The sequence below is a fragment of the Sycon ciliatum genome, chromosome 5 (genome assembly GCF_964019385.1).
Source record: "Sycon ciliatum chromosome 5, ocSycCili1.1, whole genome shotgun sequence".
In the NCBI taxonomy this organism is placed as follows: Eukaryota; Metazoa; Porifera; class Calcarea; order Leucosolenida; family Sycettidae; genus Sycon; species Sycon ciliatum.
Window position 1 is genome coordinate 9,070,048 of NC_088647.1, and position 15,616 is coordinate 9,085,663.

Genomic DNA, 15,616 nt, shown 5'->3' on the forward strand with positions numbered 1-15,616 from the left:
GTAATCAGTGCACAAACATTGTGTGAATATGACACCACAATTCGTTCTTTTCATTGCAGTCATAAAGTAGGCGTCTCCAAAATCGCTGTTGACATGTTTTGCCTCAAAAACTCTCGCCTTTTCTGTTTTTATTGTTCCTGATCTCCTTTTCCTGCATGACTGAATGGCATGTGATTGTGTGTTTGTGCATTACCCCTCACCCGTTCAGACTTACATAGCACCGTCTATGACTATCGTGAAAGGTAGTGCCACCGAGGGTGCTAGTGTGGACCTGAACAACTACCGTATTTATGGAACGCTAATTCTGATCCTCCTCGCCTTCGTCGTCTTTGTTGGCGTCAAATATGTGAGTACAGCGGAATAGTAACTTCTTTGTATTGCAGATGTGGGTGTGTGTGGGGGGGGGGGGGGGGTGGGGGTGGGGGTGGTACATGGTGTGTGGGGGTGGTACATGGTGTGTGGGTGGTACATGGTGTGTGTGTGTGGGGGGGGGGGGGGGGGGAGGGGGTGGTACATGGTGTGTGTGGGTGGTACATGGTGTGTGGGTGGGGGGGGGGGGGGGTGGTACATGGTGTGTGTGTGTGGGGGGGGGGGGGGTGGTACATGGTGTGTGTGTGCGTGTGCACGTGTGGGTGTGTGGGGAGGTGGCTGGGTGTGTACATGTACTAGTACGGCGCCAGTGCTATTTCTGCTTCATCAACTGACCCCGTGTTAGGAGGGATGGTGATTATGATGTTTCAAAACGCTTTTTGTTGTTGTAAGGATTGGCATATAAATTCTCTTGACGATGTGTTTTTGTTGTGTGATCTGGTATTTTCAGGTGAACTACTCTGCTATGGTGTTCCTTATGGTGGTCTTGCTGTCCATCTTTGCTATTTACATTGGAATATTTGCGTCTCCATTCCACAAAGGCGGCACGCCGTAAGTATAGTTTGTTTTCATGTGCATGCCTGTGCACATAAGTGTGTGTGTGTGGGTGGGTGTGGGTGGGTGCACATCCAGTGCATTTGCAGATTTGCGTGCTTCTCTTGCGACGGGCGTATACACGAAAAGTGCCAAAAGAGGAGTAATATTTCCAGTGGAACTCGCCCAAAGAGTGCCCGGTAGACCGAAGTGTCCGTTGCTTCAGGGTTCGGATAGCCGAGGTATGAGTGTACGTGCTTACTTGATGGTACGACTACACATCATTGTGTGCTCAAATAACCCACTGATTTAGTCCCACGGCCATGCAAGACTCCACAAGCGAACTTTTGTTGGTGCATTCGTAATCTTATCAGGGCAACCTTCTTCATGTAAACACCTCTGCTTTTTCAACCCGGACAAAACCTCTCATGTAAATGTAGCCTTTACTGTCATTAGACGACAAGGTGTTATGCCTGGCAATATGCAGTATCTGTATGTGATGATGGAACATCTATCAGGTACTGATTATTTTGTTCAAGACACACACACATACACCACACACACACACACACACACACACACACACACACACACACACACACACACACACACACACACACACACACACACACACACACACACACACACGCACGCTCTCTCTATCTCTCTCTCTCTCTCGTCCATGTCGTTCGATTTCTCCCTTTCTTTTCATCTGCCTGCCTCATTCTCCCGTCTCATTACTTTCCCTACTGTATTGTATCAGGTTTTGTTCCTTCAACGGCACTGCAATAAAGGATGACTACCCATGCAGCTTTGACATGATGAATGCTATGCTGGAGGACAATGCATCTGCCCCGCCATTCACTAATCCGTTTTATCTGAACGACAACGGCTTGCTCAAGATGCAATTCAATAATACGTTCCGCCTCAAGAACGGAATTCCAGGCCTAAAGGGCGGTGTCTTCTCAGGTAAGGAGACGGATTCACTACCGAATGTAGCGTGCGTCATTGTTGAACGTGCGTTCTTTTTGATATGGTCTTGCTAGGTGTAAGACTGCATTTATATGGTGTGTGTGGGTGGGTGGGTGTGGGCGTGTGTGCAGGTGTGTGGGTGGGGGGGGGGGGGGGGCGTGTGATATGTGTGTTAGGCTTGTGGAGGGGTACACCTCTTGATCATATTGCAAGTGTTTCTTACTGCCTTTGATTACTTTCTCAAATAATACACTCCAACTTCCCTCATCCGCATTGTTCTACCAACCAGACGGTCTCTGGCCTGGGTGGAGTACCGGGTATGCTGTTTTGACTGGGCTGTGCGTTGTTCCCGACTAAGTGTATATGCACACAACTTGAAGGTGATTCCAGAGTTGTTGCACAATTGATAGCAAGGATGGGGTGCGGGGCCACATATGATGGGTGAGGAGAGTTTCAGAGATTGTATATGTCCATTTGTGTTGGGTCTTCCCCTGTTTTCATATCCGGGTGCCTGTTGGTACCTCGTGGCCCATCTATATTGCTCCGGTTTTTTTCTCGTTTTCTTGTTGTTTCTCAGACAATGGCGGTGGATCGTTCATGTCTAGTGGAGAAGCTCGTCCGGGTGTGGCTGCATCACCTGCACAGGCCGCACAAGATATCACCACCACCTTCACTGTACTGCTAGCCATCTTCTTTCCGTCGGTCACTGGTAAGACTTCTGTTGTGTATTCATTTGTTCTTTTTCTTTTTTTCCATCAGAAACCTCAACAGTGATGAACACAACTCTTAGGAGGGCGGATAGCAAAGTGGAGAGGGGGGGGGGGGGGGGGGGTTGAGAAAGAAAAGTCAAGATAATATGTAAAAGGGCATAGGGTACATGCCTTTGTGTGTGTGATGGGATATGTACAGCTTGTCGTTTCTTGCTCTGCTGGCCGACTGTGTGGGGTGACATATGTAGACAATCTCGCTGTGTGCTTGCTTTTTTTCTGCCCGTCCCCACCAGGTATCATGGCAGGATCAAATCGTTCCGGTGATCTGAAGGATGCTCAGCTGTCTATTCCCAAGGGAACGATTGGCGCTATCTTGACCACCTCCATGATCTACCTCACCTGTGTGCTGTTTTTCGGCGCAACCATCGATGGTGTTCTTCTTCGTGACAAGTACGTACTGATGTTGTTGAAGGATGCTGTACAGTTGGGAGCTCCTGTCTGACTTGGCTGTGTGTAGTTTTGGTGTTTGGTGTAATGATGTTGTGCTCATGGATGCTAGTCTCTCTATCTTTCTCTCTCTCTCTTTCTCTCTCTCTCTCTCTCTCTCTCTCTCTCTCTTTCCCATCGCTCTCCTCTTGTCTGGTGTCATTAATCCCTTTTTCTGCCAGCTTGTGTTGGGTAGAGACTGTTCAGCATATTTTTTCCTGTTTTACCCATTGTTTATACTTACAAGTAGTGTGTGTGTGTGTGTGTGTGTGTGTGTGTGTGTGTGTGTGTGTGTGTGTGTGTGTGTGTGTGTGTGTGTGTGTGTGTGTGTGTGTGTGTGTGTGTGTGTGTGTGTGTGTGTGTGTGTGTGCAGTTTGATTGGTATACTCTGGGTAGTGGGACATGACCAACTGTGGTGAAGCCGTTTCTATAATTATTGTTGGCACTGAGCGGTGTTACTTTGAGTGGAAGGAGAGGCAATGGGGTCCTGCACAGGGTATGCTGAGCTACTGTACATGTTCATGCGCATGGGCATCCCTATGACTGAGTGTTGCTTCTACTGCTGTGGATGTTGTCGGTGCACAGATTTGGTGAAAGTATAGGTGGAGGGTTAGTGGTGGCGGAGCTGGCTTGGCCCACACCCTGGGTCATTCTGATCGGCTCCTTCCTCTCCACTGTCGGTGCTGGTCTTCAGAGCTTAACTGGGTAAGAACCTTGATTAGGTATGAAACCGTCTTCTTTACTTTGAAATCCAAATACATGTATGGTCGGACTAAATTATAGGCATTCCTTGTTTTCCCATCTGCTCGTGCACACTTCAATCTTCAGGTGTTTGTTTGTTTGCTTGTGTTGCAGTGCCCCTCGTCTGTTGCAAGCCATTGCTCGTGACAACCTGATTCCCGTTCTCAGTGTGTTTGGTGTGGCATCGAAGAGCGGTGAGCCGACGCGTGCCTTGATCCTGACTGGCCTGCTTTCTGAAGTTGGTATCCTCATTGCCAGCCTGGATAAGGTCGCTCCTATCATTACCATGTAAGTGTGTATGGGTGGGTGGGTGGAAGGGGGGGGGGGGGGGCGTGCCTTCCTGCTTGGATGTGACATAATAACCCTGTCTTTGTGTTGCGCATCTTTTTGTATCTATGGAATCATATGTTCTATTGTGGTGTGTGCTCTCTCCACCCACTCAGTGCACTATTCGGCAGTGTTCGGGTTATCTTGACCATGCACGTACAAGAACATCTGGCTGAGTTGGTGTTGTTGTCACCTTGTGTGTGTGTTTCCCGGCCAGGTTCTTTCTGATGTGCTACGCTTTTGTCAACCTGGCCTGCACACTGCAGTCGCTGTTGAAAGCTCCCAACTGGCGCCCTCGCTTCCGCTACTATCACTGGTTAGTCCTGGTGCTGGTGTTGTTGTTGCCACTGCATTTGTTGCTGCCTGTTCCTACTGTTGTGAACATGGAAATCCAGTCACACATCTAGCGGCCCCAAGGCGCTGGCCATGCAGCTAGCCGTGGATAAGCGGTACACACATGCATTTATGCGCTGCAGCGCGCTGGTCGCATCGGATCAACATGTGCACTGCACGTATCGTTCTGTACGCGCTGCGAGCGTCAGCCCCGGTCAATCGACTGGATTTCCATGTCCGCTACAGTAGTATCGTCCGTGTGTGCGCATGTCTTGTTGGTGCTCATCCCTTGCTCACTGTGGTGTGCTGGCTGAGCAACTTTAGATCTATATGTAGGTATGACTGCACAAATCATACTGCGGTCAATTTCAACGATATATGCATGACTGTTGACCAGGCCGCTTTGATTCTGTCTCAGACGTTCACCGTTTCTTTTTCTGTGTGTGCACGTGGTGTGTGGTGTGCATATGGACTGTTTGTACAGGGCGGCATCATTCGCTGGTGTGTGCCTGTGCGTTGTGCTCATGTTCATCTCGAGCTGGTACTATGCTCTGGCCGCGTTTGTTGTGGCTGTCGTCATCTACAAGTACATTGAGTTCAGAGGGTAAGTACTTAGTGTGTGTGTTCCTCTGCTGGCTTGTGCTTGTGCTTCGTGGGGGGGGGGGGGGGGGGGGGGGGGGGCACTGCTTTCTGCTGGTTTGAAATGTATGGAGAGTGCATGTATGCCTGTGGATGGGTGTGCATTTGCATGTTTGTATTTGCTCACCGGCGACATTTGCCGTCCAACTCTGATTCTTCCTTGACCAGGTATTGCCACTGTATTGCTCTTACAGCACTGGTCTTCCATTCTCACTTCAGCATAGTGTCATTAGAGAGGTTCCGCACTACGTAAAGTTAAGCAACTTTACGTTAGTGGGCGGAAAAACCCGTGAATTCGCGAGTTTGCACTCCACTTACGGAAGTTGTCTACGTAGAGTACGTAGATAGGGCTCTGATAACGTAGCTGGTCCGTAAGTGGATTGGGGTACACATTTATGACTCTCTCCCCAGCTCGATCTGGTCGTACACTGCCGCGTTCGGAGTTGCCAAGGGCAGCTACGTGATTTGAAAACTCCGTATGGCGGAACACAGATGCGCATGCAGTTTACGTAAAGACTTTCCGTAGATGGACTACGTTTTTTACTAACGTAATTACGTTATGCGGAACCTGTCTAATGTCATGCATGTGCAATGTATGTGCTGTGGTACTAACATTCAGATCACATTCCCTTTCATGGTACTGACACAGTGATTTGTGAATGTCTTCCATTGCACAGGGCCGAGAAGGAATGGGGAGATGGCATCCGCGGTCTGTCGCTTCAGGCCGCTCGCTTTGCACTACTGCGTCTCGAGGACGGCCCGCCGCATACCAAGAACTGGAGGTACGCATTGTAGCATGCTGCCTATTGTACCTACTCTGTGTAGGATCTCGTCACCGTGCTGTCTGTGCTAACAGTTAGTCTCTAAAAATATGAATGTTTATAAGCTTTTGTGCTCTTCAACATACCCTGTTATTGTGTGCAGTACAGCAGAGTGCAGCATGACCTAGGACGTTATTCAGATGGACTGTGCAGTGTGGTAAAGAGGTATACAGTAGTCAGTGGCATCCCCAGTCGCCCTAACTGCCTGGCGGAATCTGAAGTGTTTACAGCAAGTTCTTTCTCGGTCACACTTGTGATGAAGTCATATAAGACTCCCTAAATTTTACTTCACTACGAATGCTCCACGTGTGAGCTAAAATAATTAAACCTCCTTCTTCTTTGCCTGTTCTTTCTTGTTACAAAAGACCGCAGCTTCTGGTTTTGACGCGCCTCGAAGCTGACCTTCTGCCAGCTGATCGCAATCTGCTATCTTTCGCTTCGCAAATGAAGATTGGTAAGTTGTAAATGTATATGCTGGCACTCGCGTAACACATGCCCTCTATATCGTTTGAAGTGCTGGCCTCTGATACCACATATGATACTTCCTGTGTTTTCAGACTCCGATGGGGACACTGCATACACCACGTTATCAGATGGTTCACTGCAGAAAAGCATCCTTCCCAACTGTACGGGATGTGCAACGTGTACCACGTACAAATTGGCAATTAGTCTATTGTAATTGTGTCTAAACATTTTTTGGTTTTCGCAGTACACGTATGTGGTGCTTCCATGAAAATAGGCAATGCCACATAACACCCATTGACACTTGTTTGTGGCCTGATTGGGTTTTCTATCTCTGTGTCTATATCCTTTCTAAGTCATCCCGTTCACTTTCTCTCTGCTGCTTTATCTACAGGAAAGGGTCTGTCACTGGTCAGCTCCGTCATTGAAGGCAACTTCGTGGAGAGCTATGGTGAAGTCACCGCTGCTAAACTGGTTAGGCTAAACGTTTGCCTGTTTTACATTTATGATCTTAAGTGGTCACATGTGTGACCTCATTTCACTTTTGGAAGTTTAGGGAATTGGATGAGGTTTAACTGTAGCTCGAAGTTGTGCGATCTTAAGGTTAACAGTTGTGTACAGCATGCATTGCACCTGTTTTAGTTGTGTCTCAAAAATTCTTTATTGAAATGGACAAGAAACGCTGTTTGAGTCTTTTTTTGGCTTTGTTCATTCTGTGTGACGTGTGCAGTCATTGAAGCGCGCAATCCGCGAGGAGAAGATGAAGGCGTTCAGTCAGGTGATTTCCTCTCCTGACATCACGCAGGGCCTGTCCTATCTAGTCCAGAACAGTGGCCTGGGTGGTATGACTCACAACACCGTGATGCTCTCATGGCCAAACTCGTGGAAGACCAAGGGCACCTGGAAGACGTTTGTCCGTGAGTTAGCCTCGCTGTTCCATCTGCTCCCATTGCCGTTGTACTAGTGTCTTTTCTTTTCTTTTTTCTTCTTTTTTTACTGTAGCTGGCTCTCGCCTTACTCTGCTTTGGTGACCTGTAGTAGTTTTATTTTCTGCTTCCATGAGCTGCTTCTTTCTTTCTCTCGTATCATCTACCAGAAGTAGTCGCTGATGAATTCTGGAGAAAAACGTTTCTGTCAAAACGAATCGGTGTCCGTTGGTTGTGGTTGTTTGTGTTTCTATCAACAACTGTAGCTGATATTGTTGTTTCTCCTCCACTGATCAGGCTTTGTGTTGGCTGCTGTCTGTGCTTGTCCACTGCTCTGTGTATGCGTGTAGAAATCATCCGTGTGGTGTCGGCAGCTCACCACGCCATGCTGGTGATGAAGGGACACGATCACTTCCCCAGCAACGTCGACCGCGTCACCGGCCACATTGACATCTGGTGGGTGGTGCACGACGGCGGGCTGCTCATGCTGCTGCCATTCCTGCTGCGCCAGCACAAGGTCTGGCGAGCCTGCAAGCTACGCATATTCACCGTCGCACAGATGGAGGACAACAGTCTTCAGATGCGGCGTGACCTGGAGAGCTTCCTCTATCAATTGAGAATCGAAGCCGAGGTTGAAGTTGTTGAGATGGTGAGTGTACACGTCGTAATACGTTCTACCTCTGCCCATCTCCCATGAGATGTAGGAATACGTTCTACCTCTGCCCATCTCCCATGAGATGTAGGAATACGTTCTACCTCTGCCCATCTCCCATGAGATGTAGGAATACGTTCTACCTCTGCCCATCTCCCATGAGATGTAGGAATACGTTCTACCTCTGCCCATCTCCCATGAGATGTAGGAATACGTTCTACCTCTGCCCATCTCCCATGAGATGTAGGAATACGTTCTACCTCTGCCCATCTCCCATGAGATGTAGGAATACATTCTACCTCTGCCCATCTCCCATGAGATGTAGGAATACGTTCTACCTCTGCCCATTTCCCATGAGATGTAGGAATACGTTCTACCTCTGCCCATCTCCCATGAGATGTAGGAATACGTTCTACCTCTGCCCATCTCCCATGAGATGTAGGAAGATAGACAAGAGTTTCTATTTCCAGAGCAAAGTGCCGAGTGTTGCTCCGAAGTCTATCCATGGATGTGGGAGTGTGTGTTTGTTTACGAGTGTCTTCACATGCGTGCTCCGTGTTTTGTCTGTGTGTTCATGTTCGTGTGTGTGTGTGTGTGTTTATGTTTGTGTGTATGTGGTTTTTTAAATATTCCAGTTGGACAGTGATATCACTGCCTACACGTATGAGCGGACATTAGTGATGGAAGAACGACAGCGCATGGTCAAAGACCTCAATCTGTCCAAGAAAGAGCAGAAGCGTGATGTAAGTATTTGTTTATCTACTTGTACATGTATTTTCTTCCACAAATTCCTCTGCACTTGAGTAAAAGCCCGTCTCGTCTAGAAGCCTGGTTTTCGAAGTAGACCATCGGCACATAAACCTGGATTCTATTGTTTATGTATGTATGCGAGCGGGTACTGCAAAACAGGTAGCTGTGGCATTTTTCTCTAAAAACTGGTTTGGGCTAGCTCCGAGTGCCAAATCCCACACGCCAGTGCAGCACAAAGCAGGCAAAATGGCCAAAAGTGCTAACAAGTTGGTAAAAACTGGGCGAAAAGAGGGTTTTCCCTTCTGATTCTATACAAAAAGTAGATGTTTGATGGTGTGTTTCTCTCTTTTCTGTGCTCTCACTGTCTCCTCTGTATTGATTTCTCTCACCTCCCACTCCTTCAATCACTGCTGGTGTTTGGCTGCCCGTAGGTGAATCACATTGTCGACTCCGCTCATGGTCGTGGTGCACCCCATGAGCCTGGTCCTGCGTTGGACCCGGCCACACGACAGCCCAGCAGTGGGCAGCTCTCCTTGCCGTCGTTCCAGTCGCGCCCCGACTCATTGCAAATGCCTGCGCCGTAAGTCCGGCTGTGCTGTGTGAACACTGTCGGAACCAATACGGTGGTATAAGTAGTCAGTTGCTAGTAGTCACACAAGTGTCCGTTATACTTTATACATGACAACTGCACCAACAGCAACGGCAGAACAGCAAAGTCACATTCTTTGTTGTTTAGTATGCAGACCCTTCAGATGGAAACTGTTTGTATGTTTGTTTGATGCATGGTCGTAGTGGTGGTACTGGTGGTGGTGGTACTGGTGGTGGTGGTGGTACTGGTGGTGGTGGTGGCGATGCCACGAATGTGTTCATTCTACATGGAATACATGGAATGTTGCATTGTCCCCTAACAGCAGCCTCACTTGAGACATTGACCTGAAAAGGGGTCTACAGGCAATAGACCTCAACTTAATGAAATTTCTACTCGAGCGATTGCCTTGCTCTTTAACTGTTAGTATTGCACTGCACTCATTTAGCACTGCCTCACTCTGTGTATGCGTATGTGTTTGTGTGTGCGTGTGTGTATGTGGACAGGGGTTTGGACAATGTCCGTCGCATGAACACTGCCGTCAAGCTGAATGAGATTGTCGTCCATCGCTCGCACAAAGCTCAGCTGGTTGTTGTCAACTTGCCAGGACCTCCCAAAGCTGGAACCGGTGGTGAAGAGAGCTGTATCCTTCTCTGACTTGTCTACATGCACTGCCTTTTGACTAGCGCATAGATACATTTGAGTTTAAGTTAGAGACATGTATTCTGCAGGGCCTTTTTCTTGGGGTTGCGGATTCATGTCAGTGTGAATCTTTTATAGTGGCATGGTTGAGCTGCAAAGTCCGCTTGTGAGCCTGCGATGGCATAGGAATGTGTTGTAAAAAAAATACAAGTAAATCAATATGAAGTTCCAACTATAGCTACACTGCTACTCAATAATGTCTCTGCTCGTGAGCAACGTAACGTTAGCACTTGGCAGCAGTGCACAGCCCAGTGCTCACAGGTCTGGGCTGTTGCAGTGCTCACAGGTCTGGGCTGTTGCAGTGCTCACAGGTCTGGGCTGTTGCAGTGCTCGACGCTACCTGCTTCATGTTACAGAATTCACTTGCGTGGCACTGTACTCTGTAGTCATCGAGATATTTGTTTTGTTAGCGTGTAGTTTTAAAACAACTTGCAAGACGTCTGTGTCGCGTCCATATACGTGCAGTATGTCCTTACCTTTTTTTTTTTAGTGTAAGTTCGTTCAATGTTCGTGGTCTATCGTCCAACACGAAAAAGCAACTGCTGGCCGAGGACCTGCGTTGCTATAAAATTCAAATTTGTTCTCTGCAAGAAACGAAAATTCAAGACGGCTACGACGGAGTTCACGGCGACTACAGGATTGTGTGCCTCTCCTCGACTTGCCGACATTATGGAAACGGCTTTGCTATACACCACTCGCTCCTCGATAGAGTGTATCGAATCTGGAGCGAGTCGGATAGAGTTGCCGTTCTGCAAATTCGACTGTCAAAAAATAAACTATTGTCGCTCGTCAGCGTGTACGCGCCGACGTCGACTAGAGTTGCGCAGGACCAAGACTGCCTAGACGACTTCTACTCCTCACTCAACGCTGCAGTTGCCAAGGTAAAATCTTCATCTATCTTCCTCGTACTCGGTGACTTCAATGCCAAGCTCGGAACACAAAATAAATCACTCCATCAATGCATTGGGCGATACGGAAGAGGACGACAGAATTACTCTGGCAAGGTCCTTGCTGACTATTGTGACTCAGCTTCCCTATTCGCCTGCAGCACAGCTTTTCAGCACCCAGCACGGCACTGCACAACATGGACAGGATGGAGAAAGAATAATTCAAGTGGCGGAGCCCCCATTCCCATCTATAATCAAATAGACTATATCTTGTGTTCCACTCGTCAGCGCCAGCTCTTCACAGATGCCAGATCTTACGCTGGAACCCTGCTGGACTCGGACCACCGATTGCTTGTGGCACGAATGAAGCTGGACCGGTTGCGTGGTGTGTGGGGCCCAATAGAGCACGCTAAGAAACAGCGAGTAGGCATGAAAATTGCTGTGGATAGGCTGTCCGATCCACGCATACGGAAGGAATATCAGTCCGCTCTGGAAAATGATATTACCCAACACTGCAGCTGCAAGCCAGAAACAAAGCTAGCCCCTCAGGAGCTATGGGATCAGGTACATACGACTGTGATGGAAGTGGCCAGCGCTACCCTGGGAGCATCAACAAGACCGCCAAAAGGAAAATGGATACCTGACCCACAGCTGACGGCTATGGTTCAAGAAAAGCGGAAAATCCGGCTTCAACTGATGAATACCCCTGATGCAGCAGTAGCAGCACGTCTGAAACTCCACAAAAACCAGCTATCTCATCAAGTTCGCAGGCAAGCCAGAGACAATGCAAGCAGATTATTGGACGGTAAGGTGGCGGAAATTGAGAACCAGAAAGATGACGCGCGCATGTTCAAAGCTGTGCACCTGCTCCAACGAAAGAAACAACAACCCATCACGATAAATGATGCCAAAGGACGACGGCTTTTGAACCCTCAAGACATAGTTGGCGGAATCACGAGTCATTTCCAAGAAATGTTCACTCAGCCTAACACTACCATCCAAACAAAAAATACAGAAAAATTTGCAAAAGAAATCACACAGCAGGAAATCACATCAGCAGCAAGGCGCCTTAACAACGGCCGTGCGACCGGGCCAGACAACATGGCAGGCGAACTTATCAAGTACGGGCCTGCCCCTCTTCACCATGCTCTAGCTCGGATATACAATGCCGCTATTTCCAACAATGAGCCACTCTGTATTGGCGACGGGACTCTTATCCCGCTACAAAAACCTGACAAGGCCAGGGGGCCCCCATCAAACCTGCGACCAATAGTACTGTTGACGGTGTTGCGCAAGGTGTTGTCACTTGTGGCATTGTCCCGCGTAAGCAGAAAAATACATAAATACTTATCTCCCACCCAGAGCGGTTTCAGGCCTAACAGAAGCACCTCGGACGTAATATGGTCTTACCGTTGGGCTATAGCCCGATGCCAACGCCTACAACAGAAGTATGACATTATCGGTATCGACATGTCGAAAGCATTCGATACCATCTCGCGTCCGAAACTGATCAGTGTTCTTGCGTCATTCCTTGACAACGACGACGTTACACTGATTTCATATCTTCTGCAGCACACCACCTTGCAGGTTCGATTGCCGGGAACGGATGGCATTAAGTTCAAAACCGACAGAGGCACCCCACAGGGGGACTCATTATCTCCTGTGCTATTCATCGTGTATCTAGAAGCGGCCCTGCGGGACGTGCGAAATATCTTACCGATCCGGCCACAACTCGACATCGACCTGCACCTCCCAACTGACACATCATATGCTGATGATGTTGACTTTCTGTCATCTAGGGGAGCTGACCTCCAATCATGCCTCCCTGTTATTGGGGACACCTTAAAGCAATGGGATTTGACAGTTAACTCCGCCAAGACAGAATTCACCCATATCGAGAGGTTCAGCGACTGCATTGCAGAAGAATGGAGGCTGACCCGGAAGCTGGGATCGCTACTGGGTGACAGGGAAGATGTATCTCGGCGTATGCAGCTGGCCACAGGTGCGTTTCAACGGCTTTGGGCACTGTGGGTGAGAGGCTCGCAGGTGAGAGAGAACAGACGTGTCAAGCTATACAATGCATTTATCACACCAATACTTCTGTACAATTGCTCAACATGGGGAGTCCCAAGCAATGTCATCAAGCGATTGGAAGCATTCCACAGACGTCAATTGAGAACAGTCGTCGGGATCAAGTACCCTCAAGTCATCAAAAATAGCGAGCTGTATAAACGCACCAACTCCCAGCCCCTTGGGGAAACCATTGTGAGAGCGAGGTGGCGGCTCTTTGGCCATGTCCTGAGACTAAACGACGATGTACCAGCACGCGTTATGATGGCAGCATACTTCGAAAACCCAAGTTCCGCTGCCACCTGGCGGGGCCGGCCACGTACCACTCTGCCACTGAGTCTGCACCAGGACCTGCAGCGTATCGGGGGGTCGCTCAAGAAACGCGAGGAACTTGAGAACCTCCATGCCATCTCCCAGTCACGACAAGACTGGAAAGACCTATGCAGCAATGTGATAAAAGCATACATCAAAGCCTAATAATACTGCTTCCACCTGTGGCAGCTGCATGGCCGTACGGTGTACCATAACATAACTCATTGACTAACATATTTTGTGAAAATATTATCCTGTAAAAGAATAGGAATGTAAACAATATACCTGTGAAAACACAACCTTGAATGCTACTAACACAACCTGTGACTACAATAATCATGAGATCAACCCCAAAACATTTCTTGCAGTTTACTTTCGTAGAGTTTGCAACTTTGTGTTCCTCAACACAACTTGCAGCTTTCTTCAAACATATCCTCAACCTTGGTTCTGTCCTAGATCGTGTATACATACATTCATTGTTTCGTCTCATCATTATGGAGCAGCTTATGCGAAGGCTAGCCAAGCTTGCTTGGCGATGCCAACGCGGAAAAGCCTATAATAATAATAATAATAATGTCCTTACCTTTCAATTGTGTAATTTCCTTGACTCTTGCACCCCCTCAGACATGGAGTTTGTAGAGGTGATGACAGAAGGACTAGAGCGTGTGCTTCTGGTTCGCGGCGGCGGTCGTGAGGTCATCACTGTGTTCTCGTGAGTAGTGACACAATGTAGGCAAGTAGACAACGGGTGATCTCGCACTGTGCAATAGTGCTCTCCTTTGTATCCTGCGCACGGGGTGCTGCTCTCAGCGGTCTCTCTTTTGCCAACAACTCGATATCCCACGCTGGCAGGCCACTGCGTGTGCTGCACCTCACGCTGCAGTTTCACGACCACTCTCCAATAGAGCTGGTCCATATTATAGCGTCCGGCACGTGAAGTACACAACCTCGCGCTGGCAAACTCGAGCAGCACTGGTGCAGAGATATTATAACGTCTTGGCGTTGCATGTATGAGACATGCATTAGAATGAAAAGCGGCTGTTTCTATTCCATTTGCATATTCAATTACATGCTAATGCAGTTAGCTATTCGTTTTTAATTCCCGACATTCTACCATTTTCTGATTTCTTATTTACAACAGAGAAATAATGTTCACCTATCAATGTTGTGTGCTTACTCACACACGTATTGAATTATTTCCGATTTTTTTTGCGTGCTTATCCTTTTCTTACCCTTCTCCTTGACAAAGAACACTGGAGTCCTGTCTACTTTCCCTATCCTTTCCCCTGTTGTAGTTGTTTTGCTATCCCGCCATCCCGTGCATTCTCATGATCTATCCTTTGTCCCAGATTGTAGGATGCTAGGCTCATCAAACCCACATGAAATTAGACATACAAATTACAGAGAACAAAAATTGTAGCTGCTTATTGTGCTATTTCTCTCTGCATTTAGAGCAAAGCATACACAAAGACAAATACCATCCTAGTGCCGGCCGGTTGCTGTTTTTTTTCTGTTTGTATTTCTAAGTTACTGATATTAGTAATGTATGTGCGCCCGGCGCCCGTATACAGTACATACTCACATACAGGTAGCTGTTTTGGTCATTTCTCATTCTGAATTGACGTATCCCATCTTTTTCAGCAGCCATTATAATTATGTCATTATTTTTTGCAACCACTGCTGGCAATTGGATTGCGACTTTGGTCCTGCGTTCCAGATAGGGGACAGTCACAGTGGACTTGGCGGTGGCTTGTTGGTATTAATTGAGTGCGGAGGCCATGATTGCATGAGTGTGTCAAGTCCTACCGGTCTAGCCACCACTGTTTTGTTAGTACTCCTTATTCTCATGATGGTTTGCGGCGACTGAGTACGAGTGTGGCCTGCGTGAAGAGCTGGGGAGATGTGTGTGTGTGTGCACGCGTGCATGTGCGCACATGTATCTGTGTGATGTGGGGCGAAAAAGAAATGTGCTGACGCTGTAGTTGGATTGTTGAAGGGAATACTGTAAAAGAAACTAAGTCACTTTGTTGTGCTCTCGCACATGTTCACAACTACTTGTACTGTAGACTAGTCCAGTATGACTATGAATGTCAACATAACCGCTGGAGCCTTGGAGGTAGGTATCTTACCCTAATCATAATGACATTGTACTTTTGTACTAGGTGTTGATGGAAACCAGGGAGTAGTACAATATAGATTGTACTACTCCCTGATTGAAACCAGGGAGTATTAAGACTACACCTGGTTGATGAAACATGAACCGTCATGTGTCACATCACGCGGGGAGGTGAATGGCACTGATATGAAGTGAATGCACTCTTTACAGTACTTATACAG

At 47.9% G+C, this 15,616-nt stretch overlaps 2 protein-coding genes across 2 annotated transcripts; both read left to right on the plus strand.

Annotated features, from left to right (window-relative positions):
• Positions 1–208: 208 nt before the first annotated feature.
• LOC135817474 (solute carrier family 12 member 6-like) lies at positions 209–15,017 on the plus strand (the record flags this gene model as incomplete). The annotated part of the gene is given in 18 exon segments (XM_065330669.1): positions 209–346; positions 821–921; positions 1,667–1,872; positions 2,453–2,584; positions 2,879–3,035; positions 3,657–3,776; positions 3,927–4,100; positions 4,357–4,455; positions 4,957–5,076; positions 5,789–5,893; positions 6,298–6,386; positions 6,789–6,868; positions 7,125–7,311; positions 7,671–7,969; positions 8,608–8,715; positions 9,154–9,302; positions 9,815–9,951; positions 13,904–15,017. Coding segments are annotated over 18 exon segments (2,493 nt in total), but the record flags the coding sequence as incomplete, so codon positions are not given.
• On the plus strand, positions 9,962–13,889 carry LOC135817476 (uncharacterized). Its single transcript, XM_065330670.1, has 2 exons — positions 9,962–10,271; positions 10,322–13,889. Exon 2 carries the CDS (start codon positions 11,261–11,263, stop codon positions 13,442–13,444), a length of 2,184 nt encoding a protein of 727 aa, XP_065186742.1. The 5' UTR covers positions 9,962–10,271; positions 10,322–11,260; the 3' UTR covers positions 13,445–13,889.
• Positions 15,018–15,616: the final 599 nt, after the last annotated feature.